Source organism: Dipodomys ordii, unplaced genomic scaffold, assembly GCF_000151885.1.
Source record: "Dipodomys ordii isolate 6190 unplaced genomic scaffold, Dord_2.0 Scaffold92, whole genome shotgun sequence".
Lineage (NCBI taxonomy): Eukaryota > Metazoa > Chordata > Mammalia > Rodentia > Heteromyidae > Dipodomys > Dipodomys ordii.
In genome coordinates, this window is record NW_012267308.1 from 728,893 (window position 1) to 743,925 (window position 15,033).

At 41.0% G+C, this 15,033-nt stretch overlaps 1 protein-coding gene across 2 annotated transcripts in view; it reads left to right on the forward strand.

Moving 5' to 3' along the window:
* Uri1 (URI1, prefoldin-like chaperone) overlaps positions 1-15,033 on the forward strand; it is a 54,767-nt gene that overhangs the window by 26,338 nt on the left and 13,396 nt on the right. For both annotated transcript variants that reach the window (XM_013026345.1, XM_013026346.1), the window contains 2 exons: positions 7,190-7,268; positions 8,655-8,790. In XM_013026345.1, the coding sequence (XP_012881799.1) occupies positions 7,190-7,268; positions 8,655-8,790 (215 nt within the window). The remainder of the gene's footprint in view (positions 1-7,189; positions 7,269-8,654; positions 8,791-15,033) is intronic.

Genomic DNA, 15,033 nt, shown 5'->3' on the forward strand with positions numbered 1-15,033 from the left:
TTAAAGAGTTAATGGTTTTCCATGTATACTTCTAGGAGTCCTCAAATCTGTCAATTCAGAATGCAGCCAAACTAGCTTGATACCTGACAGATTTCTGAAAACAGAGGGCACATATATATGTTCTAGGTTTTCCCCAGGGTCCCTGCTGGCATCAGGCCCCCTTCAATTGTGACTTGCTGCAGTATTGTCTGTGATTCTGGTACAGCTCATGTCCAGGTACTTTCTTAGCTCATTTTCCCTGGCCTTCTTTTTTTTTGGGTCGTGGGGCCTGAACTCTGGGCCTGGGCACTGTCCCTCAGCTCTTCAGCTCAAGGCTAGCGCTCTATCACTTGAGCCATGGCACCACTTCCAGCTTTTTTCTTCTTGCTTATGTGGTGCTGAGGAACGGAACCCAGGGCCTCATGCATGCAAGGCAAGCGTTCTACCACTGAGCCACCTTCCCAGCCCCCCTGGCCTTCTTAGTACAGTGGGTATCTGGTAGGGGGAGAGGCTTGTGCTGTATTTGGCACAACTTAATTTTCATTTTATTTATTAGATTTGAACAGTACACCATTGGCGTACTGTGAGGATTTTCATTTTTACATACATTCGGAAAAGAAGAGCAATATGCTGTAAAACCTGTATAGGACATAAAGAAGGTGTCAACATACACACATAATATACAACACACACGTGTGCATTATATACACATGTAGATTCACACATAAATGCAAACAATGTGTAAATACATTTACATATTATATGTGTAAACATGCACATTACATATATGTATACACACATTTTTGCTGGTTCTGGGCTTTGCGGGGGGCACTCCCTTGTTTTTTTTTTTTGGCTGAAGACTGGCGCTATCACTTGAGCCACAGTTCCACTTCTGGCTTTTTTTTCTGGCTGACTAATTGGAGCTAAGAGTCTCACTTTTCTGTCTAGGCTGGCTTTGAACTTTGATCCTCAGATCTGTTTCCTGAATAGCTAGGATCACCAGTACATAATTTAATTTTTATTTGTGTTTATTTGCTTCTATATGTTTTTACCTGCTGAAGGTGTGACTGTTGATACTTTTCACTACTGAAAAGGTGGGGGGCTATGGCTCAAGTGATAGAGCACTTACCTAGCATGAGATCCTAGTTCAAACCCCAGTGTTGCCAAAAATAAATTTAAAAACAGAACAGAAAGAAACAAAAGCCCTGTGAGAGATTTCTTTTGAAAATACCTGGGAGGTAGCAACCCTTTCCCTCAGTTCTTGTAGGAGCCGTGACCTGAATTACTGCTCCCAGCAACATTACTTTCTTCCTAAAATGTACTTTAAGGATAAAGCACAGAAAATCTACGTAGAAAGGGGCAAGCTCTGAATTATGATGTGGTACAAGTAGTGATGGACACACACACTTCCTCTCCTCCTTTTGATTTATAACAGGAGTATAATCAATTGTTGAAAATTAGGAAGATCAAAAGGACAAAAAATCACCCACAAACTCATCACATAAAATTAACTGAAGGCTGGGCGTCGGCTCATGCCTGTAAACCTAGCTACTCAGGAGGCTGCATCTGAGGATGGCAGTTCAAAGCCAGCCCAGGCAGGAAAGTCCGTGAGACTCCTATCTCCAATAAACCACCAGAAAACCGGAAGTGGTGCTGTAGCTTAAGTGGTAGAGCGCTCGCCTTGAGCTGAAGAGCTGAGGGACAGGACTCAGGCCCAGAGTTCAAGCCCCACAACCCACACACACACACAAAAAAAGCAAAACTGACCTAAGAAGTTTGGGGTATTTCCAAATTACACTAAATGTGTTGTTAGGCAGTTTTAAACTTTTGATTTTGAATGTATGAATACTTTGATGTAGAGTGGTATTATAGATGAAGAAACATGCCCCATGTTGATTGACAGGTCAGTTATTGATGTCCTGCAAATCCATTTTTTTTGGGGGGTCTGGTTGTGGGGCCTGAACTCTGGGCCTCGGCGCTGTCCCTCAGCTCTTCAGCTCAAGGCTAGCACTCTACCACTTGAGTCACAGCACCACTTCCTGCTTTTTTCTTTTTGCTCATGGGGTGCTGAGGAATCGAACCCAGGGCCTCATGCATGCAAGGCAAGTGCTCTACCACTGAGCCACCTTCCCAGCTCCTCCATTTGGGTTTTTAATGAATATTCCTTTTCCCACCAGATGGTGGGAAACAGCAGCGTAGATTCCTACTTCAAGGATATTTTGTAGTTTTTGGCTAAAAGTAAAAATGGCATTTGCTTTTGTTCCCTGGAGGCTGAGATCATTGGTGTCATAGTTCATGGCCAGCCAAGGCAAAAATGTAGCAAGACACATCTTAGTTCAATTAACTTGGTCATAATGGTTTGTGCTTGTAATCCTTTATAGTAATAGGAGGATTGCCCAAGGCCAATGCCAGCCCTGGGCAAAAAATACAAGGCCCTACCTGAAAAATAACTAAACCATAGAAGGCCAGAGTCATGGCTCCATTGGTATCACTCAGAAAACAAAACCAACCAAGCAAACAAAAACCCAGTTAAATATAAGCAAGTAAATAAATAAATGTGTGTGTGTGTGTGTGTGTGTGTGTGTGTAATTTATCACTCCTTGCTTTAAAAATGAAAAGATCATTATCTGTATCTTTCCTGAACTTTATATTCCTCCATTTCCTTCATCTCAGAGTGGTCCTCAGGCCAGTGGGTGTTTAATAAGGATGGGCTGCACAGTTTAAAAGGGCTGCATTTGTGGATGACCCCTGCAGCATATGGCATAAGGCTCAGTTGCAGAGGAGGTGAGCAATAAATAGTTGACGAACTGAGTTGAGACAGGGTTGTCTTGGATGCTTCATAAGAAGTTCTAGATGTTCCAAAAATAACGTGTGAAGGTCATATATTGACGCACATGTACTTCAGATTCTGGGTTTCATTGAAAAGAAAAAATAAACTGCTTCTGATTAGCACAGACATGAACACATGGCCCCTTTTCTCTTTTAAACACCTCATTTTTTTTTTTAATCATGCCAAAGGGGAAGAGAGCCAGAGGAAACTTTTGCTGAGGAAGAAAAAAGTTAGTATTCTATTAAGTTCTTTTTTTTAGAAGTGAAATTAACTCATATCTTGTTATAACCAGAAATTTTATTTCATCTTTTAAAAATATTAAGATGGAGGTTATGTCCTTTGCTTCTACAACAGGGGTATAAAACTTTTTTTTTTTAACAAGGATTTTTATGAGAAAGAGTACAAATGAGTCTTTTCCAACTCTTAACCCTTTTATATATACTACAAAAATCTTCAAACATACAGTAAAGTTGAAAGAATTGTATGGATGAACCTTGATTATGTATTATCCATACTGTAATCCATTAATCCTTGAGGTTCAAAGTAAGTGATATACATCAGTCTATTCTGCCTTTAATACTCGTGCACATACCTCATTGAACTTACTCTCTTCTCTACATTTCTCTAACTGTATTTCCCATGGGCTCTGTCTGAGCTTAGCCTTTCCCTCAGAGAGAGGCTACTCTCCTAGTTGCATAGCTACTGTGTACCTTCATCACAGTGGCTTGTAGATCAGTTCAGCTAGGTCCAAGTGGGGGCTGCAAAAGTTCCTTAACATTCCTTTCACTGCAAGTTATGTGAGATATTGAATATGAATCACATCTTATTTGGATGCACTTTTCAAGCTTAGTAGTTAACAGGTGAGTTAATTTAGAAGGATCAAGTATGGTGAAACCGAAGTTGTGAGCAGTGGCTCACATCTGTAATCGTAGCTACTCAGGAAGCTGAGGTCTTGGATTTGGGTTTAGAACCAGCCTAGGCAGGAAAGTCCTTCAGACTTTTATCTCCAATTAACTAGCAAAAAGCCAGAATTAGAAGTGTGGCTATAGTGGTAGAGCACTAGTCTTGAGTGAAAAAGTCAGGGCTACCATCCGGGCTTGGAGTTCAAGCCCAGTACCAACACCCTTATTCCCTTCCTCCCCCTACCTAATGTGAAACTAAACAAGCAGGCCTACATATCTAAGTAAGTAGGCTCAAAATGCCTTTTCTAATTGCATCTGGGTTTGCTTTACATTTGAAAAAACACTATTGTAAATATCTCTTTGGACTTGTGTGTTTCAATATGACAGCATTGTCCAAAGATCAGTTATATTCTCAAATAACAAAATAGAAGAACAAAAATGAGTTCAAATTTCAACACAAGACTGGGCACCGGCGTATCACACTTGTAATCCTAACTGCTAAGGAGGCTGAGATCTAAAACTCAGTTCAGAGCCACTTTAGAAGCAGGAGAGTCCTGGAGACTTATCTCCAGTGAACCACTAGATAAAGCTGTAAGTGGAGCTGTGGCTCAAGTGGTAGAGCGCTACCTTGAGCAAAGAAGCTCAGTGACAGCACACAGGCCCTGAGTTCAAGCCCCATGACTGGTACTCCAAAAACAACTGTTTAGCACACATAAACTTTTCCAACACTTACCACTCAATTCTAAACACATAGTCATTGTGATCTTTGGTGGGGTTGTTGCAGCCCTTTGGTCTCAGAGGACTTCTAGGAGGTCACGTTTTGATCAGTGCTTGGTCCTGGCTGTGCCATTCTGACAGGAGCCCCGAGAGAAGGGAGTCCCTCAGGCCTGATTCTCTCCAGAGCACTGTCAGCCTTCTGCTGCCTCCTTTCAAAACCCATTTCTGCCTGGGCTGCATTTAAATTACCTTGCCCATTATTTTTATTTTCTTTCCTATTTTTAGTCAACAGTTCAGAACTTAGAAATAGCAACTCCCACTGTAAACTGTTCTCAAGTGGCATCTACTTTTTTTTTTGTATGTTGTTCTAGAGAGACTTATTAATGATAAGCTTAAAACTGATTTAAAATATTGACACCGATCCTGGTATTACCTCTGTTTGAAATTTCTGTTCTTCTAATGTACAAAGAGGTTTTTTTTTCCCCTACCAAGTCTCCCTTTCCAGTGTAAAATTACTTGTACAAGCATGTCAAATGTTTACTGCTACTTAATCATAGAGACTCAGAGGCAGCTTGTAGTCCTTGAGCACATGCAGAAAATCATGTCTGGAGCATATAAACCATCCTGTGGTGGACTAGTTGTCCAGTATGGATGTGGGTCGACCAGTTGTTTCTCTGAACAGACAAGGACTGTTGGGTGGTGCCATAGTGATTTCTCATTCAAATTAAAAAAAAGTATCAATTTTCTACAGAATTGCTATCTATTTTGTCCTATGGAGGCATTGGCCCAAATCAGCCCTTTGTGGACATTCTCCAGTTGATCACTCACGCCAACCTCTCTGAAACCCAATGTTTACTTAGCTTCAGGTTCGTTTAGTAAGTCATACAGTCCCATGGAGTGACTTAATCTCAGTGGGTAACAGATCTTCCCTGGAAGTTATACAATTGGTGTTTCTGGGACTTTCCTAGGAAAAGTTGGTGCTTAATGCTGAGCAGGGTGCTCAGTCCTTTTCACTTCTCTTGGACCTGTAAGGTGCTTAGTTACACATTGTCCCCTGGAAGTCTTACACTGTGGAAGGACCTGTATGGGTAAAATAGTACAGTTGGGACTGTCTGTTACATCTGACTTTGCAGCTGTATGCTTTTTGGTACATACCCTTGTGCATAAAGCTTTTTGGCTATTTTACCTGTGCAACAATTTATCCAGAAAGATTACTTTTTTTTTTAAAACTCCCCTTAAATAAAATAGAAGAAATGACATTTTACTCTATTGTATTTGTAGACATGCTCTTTTGTTTTGTTTTGTTTTTGGTTGATTGTGGGGCTTGAACTCTGGGCCTGAGCACTGTCCCTGAGCTCTTCAGCTCAAAGTGAGCACTCTACCACTTGAGCCACAGCACCACTTCCGGTTTTCTGTTGGTTCATTGGAGATAAGAGTCTCACAGGTGTTCCTGCCCAGGCTGGCTTCGACTGCGATCCTGAGATCTCAGCCTCCTGAGTAGATAGGATTACAGGTGTGAGCCACTGGTGCCCTGCTGCTGCTGCTGCTTCTGCTGTTGTTCCTTCTCCTCCTCCTCCTCCTTTTCCTCCTCCTTCTCCTCTTCCTCCTCCTCCTTCTGATTTTTGGGAGGAAGCTTATTATATAAATCTGTGTGTACAGTGGAACATGCAAATTTCCTTAAAAGAACAAGGTCAGAAGATCTAGGTTAAATGCACTGCCTGCTTTACCTAATCCAGGAAATCTGATTTCCTCTCCTGCTACCTCCTCTTCTGAAAGACAAGACTTGTCAGTGACACTTATGCACCACCAGTCTTTCAAGGATAAATAATAGAAATATATCTGTGAAGTTCCTTCATATGTTAAGAGTGTGATTATTGTAAGTAGGCTGCAGTTGCTGTAGAGGCACAAAGTAGTAAATTGAAAGTAGTCCATGTGCTTAGAACATAGGCATTTCATTGTGTCAGAAGAGATTATTTGTGTTGTAGCTTAATCCTTATTTCAATTCCACACTATCCACATGTTCACGTAAATTACTTGGTGATTTGGGGAGAGAGAGAGTTAGAGAGAGAGAGTTTTAATTGGTAATGGGTTCTCTTCTGCTTACAATCAGATTTGGGCCTCTAGTTTTGCCTACTGCTTACATTTGCACCCACAGAATCACATGCTGTACATGGGGGAAATCAGTGTTAACTCCGTTTTGATGCCACACAGCCAGATTGAAGTGCTGTTTTTATATTGTCTTTGCCTAATTTCTCCTACCCTCTGCTAGATTTTTTTAAAATCTCCTCTTAATGACATTAGTAAGGATAATTGAAGAATTGATAACACATCATTTCTCAGCCTCAAGTTTCCTGATGAGGAACGGAAGCACTGGCTCCTATTTTATGTGTTCAAGGTTCCTACCTCACAGCCAGGGTGTAGGCACTGTTCTAGAATGTTCTAGAAGTTCCATGTCTCCTTTTCTTGCCCTTCATTTCTCCATTTGACTTAGTCCCGATAATCCTCTAGCTTAGCAAACACTTAAGTATCAGACATGTGAGTACCCAACTTCTAGCAAGTCTTAATTCTTAATAAATATATGGGAAAATAATGCCATTGCCAAACTTTGTGAAAATAGAATTTCAAAATTAAAAAAACAAACAAAAACCAAAATGGAATCTGTAAATGACTAAAATTAGGTTTCAGATGAGTTTGTGTTAAGGCAGCCTGCTGGGAGGACCGTTGGTGAGCTCTCTCAGTGTGTGGTGTTTTGGGTCCACAGGAAGAAGGTGGATGATGATTACAGTGCCCTTCAGGAGAGACTCAGCACCTTGCCGGATAAGTTGTCCTACAACATCATGGTATGTTTAGGGTACTTTCTGATTATTGTAGAGGTATTGGGGCTTGAACTCAGGGCCCAGGTGCTGGCCTTTAGCTTTTTACTCAAAGCTAAAACTGTACCACTTGAGCCATAGTCTGATTGCTGGTTCATTGAAGAGAAGAGTATCATGGACTTTCCTCCCTGGGCTGGTTTCCAACTGTCATCCTCAGATCTCAACCTCCTGAGTAGTTGAGATGACACGTGTGAGCCATGGCTCCCAGCAGAACAATTGTGGGATGTTTTTGCGGTATGTGTATCAGTTCACAGATTGCTCAGCTGACCGATGGCATCAGAGGCGACCTTCTAGGGTGCGTTGTTTGCCGTGCATCTTCTGATAGCACAATCAAGGCAGTCCTTGATACTTAACTTTTCTTTTTTTCCCCCATAAGAATGGAATTTTCCACTATAGTGACATATATGTTAGCTTATGATTTGACATATTTTCTGGGCAAACTTAACTACATAAAACACTAATTACAACGAGAATGTGGTTCTTCGCCATTTCCTGTTCGCCAGAGCTGGAATAGACCATAATGTTTTGTCACAGAATTCCATCGTAGAACATTGATTTTTATGTTAGAAGGTGCTACTAATTTCTTTCTTAATGGTGTTCATCTGACATAGTTCCCAGGTCCTGGCTGAGTCTGCGTTGGAGAACCTTCCTCAGGGACACTGCTTCTGGTTATGTCTACCCACATGATCTCAGTGTCACAGGCCACGCTCACTGATGCTTTACGAAACATGGCTATTTAGAAATGTTTTTCAGTGTTCTTGACCCAAACTGTTCTCCATTGTTTTGCTTTCATCTATATTTAAGAATTAATATTCCAACATACAAAATACCAAAATGTCATTAATATAAATAAATGTAAAAAATATTCCTCAAATACTTTCTCTAAGATACACATGTAAATATGGCACAAATTTGTTTTCCTGTTTATTTATTTTTTGGTGTTGGTCATGGGTGCTGTCTCTGAGCTTTATTCACTTAAGGCTAAAAGAGATAAAAATCTCACAGATTTTCCTGCCTGGGCTGGCTTCGAACCATGATCCTCAGAAATCAGCCTTCTGAGTAGGTGGGATTACCGGTGTGAGCCCTCAGCAATCCAGCCTGTTTTTTATTTTTGTTTTTAAATATTGATTTATTCATTGGAAGCAATTTTCTCTAGACTTTGCTGGTCAAATTTCAACATAATGTTCAATTTCTCTAAATCTATGATGTTTTTTCCCCCAGAGTATAGATGAGAAAGACTTCCATAGTGGTGTAGGGTCCTTGAATATGGTTTCAAAATCTATTTCTTCTTAGTGTTTAAAACATTTTGTCTTTTGTATGTGTGTGTGTGTGTATGTGTGTTTAAAACAATAGGTACCCTTTGGCCCCTTTGCCTTCATGCCAGGAAAACTTGTGCACACCAATGAAGTCACTGTTTTACTAGGGGACAACTGGTTTGCAAAGTGCTCAGCCAAGCAGGCCGTTGGATTAGCAGAGCACCGGAAAGAACGTAAGTACCTCCTGTAAATGGGGTTCCTTGTTGTGTGATGCATTGGCCCACGAATTGCACGGTGGGTGGACTGTTAGCTACCAAAACTACCTCTGTGACCTCTGTCCTGTGAGGCTTGGCTCTGTGTGACTTGTAGAAAGTTTGAGAAGAACCATCAAGGAGAAATGAGCTGGAGAATGGTAGGTCTGGCTTGGAATCACTGCCCCCTGGTCACATTTTGGAGAAATTAAGAAGTATAAAAAATCAGTACATTTGGGTGGGTACTGGTATAGTGTCTTCTGCAATTTGTTATCCTAAGGAGTCTGAGATCTGAGGATCCACAGTTTGAAGCCAGCTTGGCAGGAAAGTTCATGAGACTCTTCATTGAACCAGTGAAAAGCTGGAAGCGAAGCTGTGGTTCAAGTGGTAGAATGCCAATCTCAAGCAAAAAAACCCAGGGGACAGTGCCCAGGACCTGAATTCAAGCCTCAGTACCAGCACACACACACAAAAAAAATTTTTTTTAACAATAAGATATTTAATACAATAAAACAGAGTTCTGGCAGAGAAAGCAGTATGGTGCATCCCTTCCCAGTAGTTAAAAGATGTTTTTGGGAAGTAACCAAACATGATGACTTTTAGGACCAATGTTTATCTAAAATAATTTTTAGATGACATGTATATGCCTGAGGACCTCCTATGATAAATGAATTCTAGAATGATTTACTCACATCTACAATAATTTATAGTAACTGACGGAAATGTTTTGGTGTATTTTGTTACATTGAATGTCTATTAAGGAAGTTACATTAGTTCCCTCTTATCTGTGGCTGCATGCATTCCAAGACCCCATTGTGTGCTCAGAGCCTTGGTTGTTATGGCCCCATAATTTAAAGCTATATTTCCCTTAACAGAGTACTTCCTCATGCACTGGTGGCCATGACTTTGGAAGTCTGAAGTATGAAATCAAATGAATTTACTTCTCAAAATTTTAATTTTCTTTTTTGGTGCCAGCCCGAGGGGTTTGGTCTCAGGCCCCTAAGCAGTGTCCCTTAGCTTTTTCCACTCAAGGATGGTGCTCTACTACTTGATCCATAGCTCCCTTTCTTTTTGCTGGTTAATTGGAGATGAGTCTCACAGGTCTGTCTGCTCCACCTGGCTTCAAAACCACTCTATCTTGAGAAGTGAGGATTACAGGTATGAATGAAGTCACTAGCACCTGGCAGGAAGGAGGTCTTTGCTATTAGATTAGTACAGGCACCCAATGGATGAAGTCACTAGCACCTGGCAGGAAGGAGGTCTTTGCTATCAGATTTGTAGGGGCACTGAATGGATTCCACTGGAACCTTTGTTACGAAGGATGCTGAAGAGGAGGGAGGAAGCCTTTCCCTGGGGCCAGAGGCAGGTTCAGTGTCCCACCCTTTTTGTTAATAGCTTATGTTTTTGTTATTTAATGGGATATAATTATCTTTTCACAAGTGTGTGTGTGTGTGTGTGTGTGTGTCCCTGTGTCCGTGTCCGTGTGTGTGTCCGTGTCCGTGTGTGTCCATGTGTGTCCGTGTCCGTGTCTGTGTCCGTGTCCTGGGGCTTGAACTTAGTGCCTAGGCACTATTACTGAACTTTTTCAGTCAAGGCTAGCACACTACCACTTTGAGCCACAGTTCTACTTCTGGTTTTAGGGTAGTTAATTGAAGATAAGAATCTCAAGGATTTTCCTGTCTGGGCTGGCTTCAAACTTCTGTCCTTAGATCTCAGCTTCCAGAGTAGCTATGATTACAGGTGTGAGCTACCAGTGCTCATCTCACAAGTTTTTTTTTGTTTGTTTTAAATTTAAATTATACAGTGACATGAGCTTTATTTGGCCATACTATTCTGTGAGTTAAGACCCAGACATTGGCCCAATTGGGCTGTAAGGTGGAGTATACATTTCAGTTGGGACAGATCCCTCACATTGGTCTTGCTGGGGGTTCAATCCTTCACCTGCTTCTATGGCTTGAAAGTACGGACTTGATCCCTCTCATTGTTGGCCTCCTGCACAGTTGGTCTTGTTTTTTCTAGAATGTTCATGTAAATGGTATCATAAATGTTGGAAAGTGGTGTCGTAGATGCTCACTATACTGCCTTGTCTGGACTGTTGTGAGCATGGAGGTTCATTCTTTGTTAATAGTGTTGCATTGCAATTATGCACACATTGTCTATTGATTGTGTTCCATGGTATGTGTGCAAGTGGCTTGTTGTGTTCCATGGTGTGTGTGCACGTCTGTCGATTGTATTCCATTGTGTGTGTGCACATCTGTCAGTTTTGTTCCATGGTGTGTATATGTGTGTACATGTCTCTTGGTTATGTTCTGTAGCATGTGTGCACACGTTTGTTGATTGTGGGTTTTTTTTTTCTTTTCTTTTTTTGGGTCTGGTCGTGGGGCCTGAACTCTGGGCCTGGGCGCTGTCCCTCAGCTCTTCAGTTCAAGGCTAGCGCTCTACCACTTGAGCCACAGCACCACTTCCGGCTTTTTTATTTTTGCTTATGTGGTGCTGAGGAATTGAACCCAGGGCCTCATGCATGCAAGGCAAGCGCTCTACCACTGAGCCACTTTCCCAGCCCCGTTGTTGATTGTATTTTGTGGTGTGTGCACATGGCTGTTCCATTGCATGTGCGCACATGTCTGTCGATTGTGTTCTGTGGTTTGTGTGCACACATCTGTCAATTATGTTCCGTGATGTGTTGTGTACACATTGTCTGCTCACAGCTGAAGGACGTTGGGTTGCTTGTATTGCTCAGCAGTTATAAATGGAGCTGCTTTGACATAATGCACAGATTTCTGTGTGAACGTAATTTTGACTGCTGTATGTCAATTCCCACTTTGGGACCACGGTGCCATATGGAAAATAGAAGTTCAGTGTTTTGTTTTTGGTTGGTTGTGGGGCCTGAACTCTAGGTCTGGGTGCTATCCCTTAGCTTTTCAGCTCAAGGCTAGTGCTTACCACTTGAGCCATAGCAGCACTTCCGGTTTTTCTGCTTATGTGGTGCTGAGGAATCAAACCCAGGGCCTCATACATGCAAAGCAAGCACTCTACCACTGAGCCACCTTCCCAGAACCACAGAAGTTCAGTTTTGAAGGAACTACCAAACTGTTTCCCAACTGCTGGATGACTTTCACATAAATCTCTGCTGGCTGGATCATGAGAGTTCTCATACTTTTTAACCTTTCCAAAACTGCAACAATTTTATTCCTAGTTGGTACTACTATGGTACATTATTAGTTGTTTTGTTCTGTTTTTGTGCTGATGTAGGGGCCTGGGCGTTGACCCTGAGCTATTTTGGTCCAAGCTGGTGCTCTACTACTTGTGTCACAGCTCCACTTCAGCTTTTTGGTGGTTCATTGTGTAAATGTCTCACAGAATTTACTGCCCTGGGCTGGCTTCCAGATCTCAACCTAGTGAGCTAGTATTTCAAGCTACTGGTACCTGGCAAAACTTTTTTTTTTTTTGGGTAGTACTGGGATTGAACTCCAGGTCTGCCGCTTTCTAGATATGTGCTCTACTGCCTGCACCATGGCTCTGTCTCTGTCCCTGTTGTTAATTCTTTGGATGTTGGGCCAGTTGATCTGTGACTTTTTCTTACTGGTTGTCATTACTGATTCATTCTCCTTAGTTGTATTAAGTCTCTTTGGAATTTCCCTTTCTTCTTGAATCAGTTTTGATAATTTCCATTATTCTGGGCATTTGACTATTTAATCTAGGTTGTCACAATTTCTCGGTGCTCAGCTTTTCATAGTGCCTCATTATAATCCTATTTATTTCTGTGAAATAAGTTGTACTGTCCCAGCTAGTTTTTGATTTTGGAATTTGAATCTTTTCTATTTTTATCTTTTTCTTTAGACAGCATTTGGGTTCATTGACTTCTTTTGTTGTTGTTGAAGGTTTTGCTTATGTGGCTCTAAGCTTTATTTTTCCTTTTACTAGCTTTGAGCTTAGTTTATCTTCATTTGAGTTCTTTAAAGTGTACAGTTAATGGTTTGTGATCTTGCTATTCATTCATCTATCCACTCCATTCATTCATTCAGTGCCAGTCCTGAGGCTTGAACTCAGGACTAGGTACTGTCCCTGAGCTTTGTTGCTCAAGGCTAGTGCTTTACTATTTGAGCCACAGCTCCACTTCTGGCTTTTTGGTGTTTAATTGGAGTTGGGAGTCTCAGACTTTGACTTTTATCTCCAGTTAAAGTGGTACTGAGTGCTAACCTTGAGCAAAAAGGGAGCCCAGGGACAATGTCCAGGCTCAGAGTTAAAGCCCCAGGACTGGCAAAAAGTCTTAGGGACTTTTCCTGCCTGGGCTGGATGCAAACAGTGATTCTCAGATCTTATCCTTCCTCTTTCCCTCCTTCCCTCCTCTCTCTCTCTCTCTCTCTCTTTCTTCCTTCCTTTCTTTCATTTTTCTTTCTTTGTTTCGTCTCCCTTCCTTCCTTCTCCTCCTCATTCGTTTTTTTTTTTTTTTTTTTGACAGTTGTGGGGTTTAAACTTGGGGCCTAGATGCTATCCCAGAACTCTTTTTGCTCAAGGCTAGCATTCTACTGCTTTGAGCAACAGCGCCACTTCTCCTTTTCTGGTGATTCATTGGAGATAGAATCTCATAGACTTTCCTGCTGGGGCTAGTTTCAAATCATAATCCTCAGATCTCAGCCTCCTGAGTAGCTAGATAATGGTGTTCTGGGAACCAAGCTGAGAGACTCACACAGACTAGAAAGACTCTCTTGTGCTCACGGAGCCATTTCCTGCTCTCTTCCCTTTTCAAATTTCCTGATGGTTCACATGCTTTCCATCCATCTCCCCTACAATTCCTGCACTTTGGTTGTAGATCTTGTATTTCTCAGCAAGAAAGGGGCTAAGCCCCTGTGGTGTGGTGTGAGGTTGGGGGCTTGGAACTCCAGCCTTCCTTTCAAACTTTCCTCCAGGTCTTTTGAGTTGACCCCTCCCTCCGATGTTTCCACGTGAGTAACCTTTTTTCCTGGTCTTGTTCTCCAGACTGACCTGCTGTTTTTCCTGCTTGTTAGGCGCCCCTCCTTTTCTGGGCTGAAAATACCACTTGTCTAATTTCCCGAATTTCGTTTGACATCCCTCGTCTGACATTTTTCTCTTTTCTAAACTTGTTTTTAATGGATTTCTGCCTTTAAAATCAGTGGTTTTATTTGTGGTTGTACTGAGGTACGTTGGGGGGGTAGGTATTCAGCTCCGTCCTGGCTTAGGAAGGGGAGATCCTGTACCCGGGTTTACAGACATTTCCACCAGGGGGCATGCCCCATCGAGACAGCGAGAACACTTGAGAAATTCCAGCACACAAAAGCAACGGGCTTGGAGAATGAGAGTGGCCAAAATGCACTCGAGGGAGATTTGTATTTACGGCTTCTATTCAGTACATGGGAATGTATGCCTAAGTGAAACGATTCTTGTTCGTAACATTCTCTAGGTTTTGCTAAATAGTTTAAAAAAATAAAAATTGAGTTTCATTCAGATATATAATTTCATCATCTGTTAACTAAATATTTAAAAGTATATTTTTTAATTAGTAACTATCATTATTTAATCTTGAGGGTTTTGAAAACGATACTATTTGAGTTCCTGAGGTTTAGTTTTTTTTAGTTTTAGTGTATTTGGGATTTGTATTTTTTATATGCTCAAAGCTAGTGTGTGGAATTTCAGCTGCTTCTGAGTGAATTATTGTACCTTCCTAATGATTGAAGATTGACAGTTGTATGCAGAAATAACACACAGCCTGGTTTTATCAGTGAAACAAATTGCAGTTATTTGGAATAATTAAGATTATTGAAATAATTTTAATTAATATTTTAAAATTGTTTAAAACATTTTAACATTTTAAAATTATTCAAAATCAATCATTTAATTTATTTCACTAATAAAACTAGTCAATACCTAATTCTGTGCTTTGTCCTGTAAAATTTAGCTTCTGGTTTTTAGTTAAAATGATCAGTGTTAGGAAACAGTCTTTTGTTTCATTTTCCTCCCAAGTGTTTTACTTCTTTCTCCAGGCTTACCTGCTTTTATTTTTACTTTTTATTGTGTGGGAATACTTTGTTTTGTGTACTTTTGTAGCATTTTTTTTTGGTTCATTGAACATTAGTTGTCTTTTGTCTATTGTAATTGACAATGAAGATGCTTATGTGACATTAAAATGAGTGCGACATTATCTAGGTCCTGTTTTTATAGTTGGTATTCTTTCAACAGTCTCCTACCGCTCTCATCTCAAGTTAG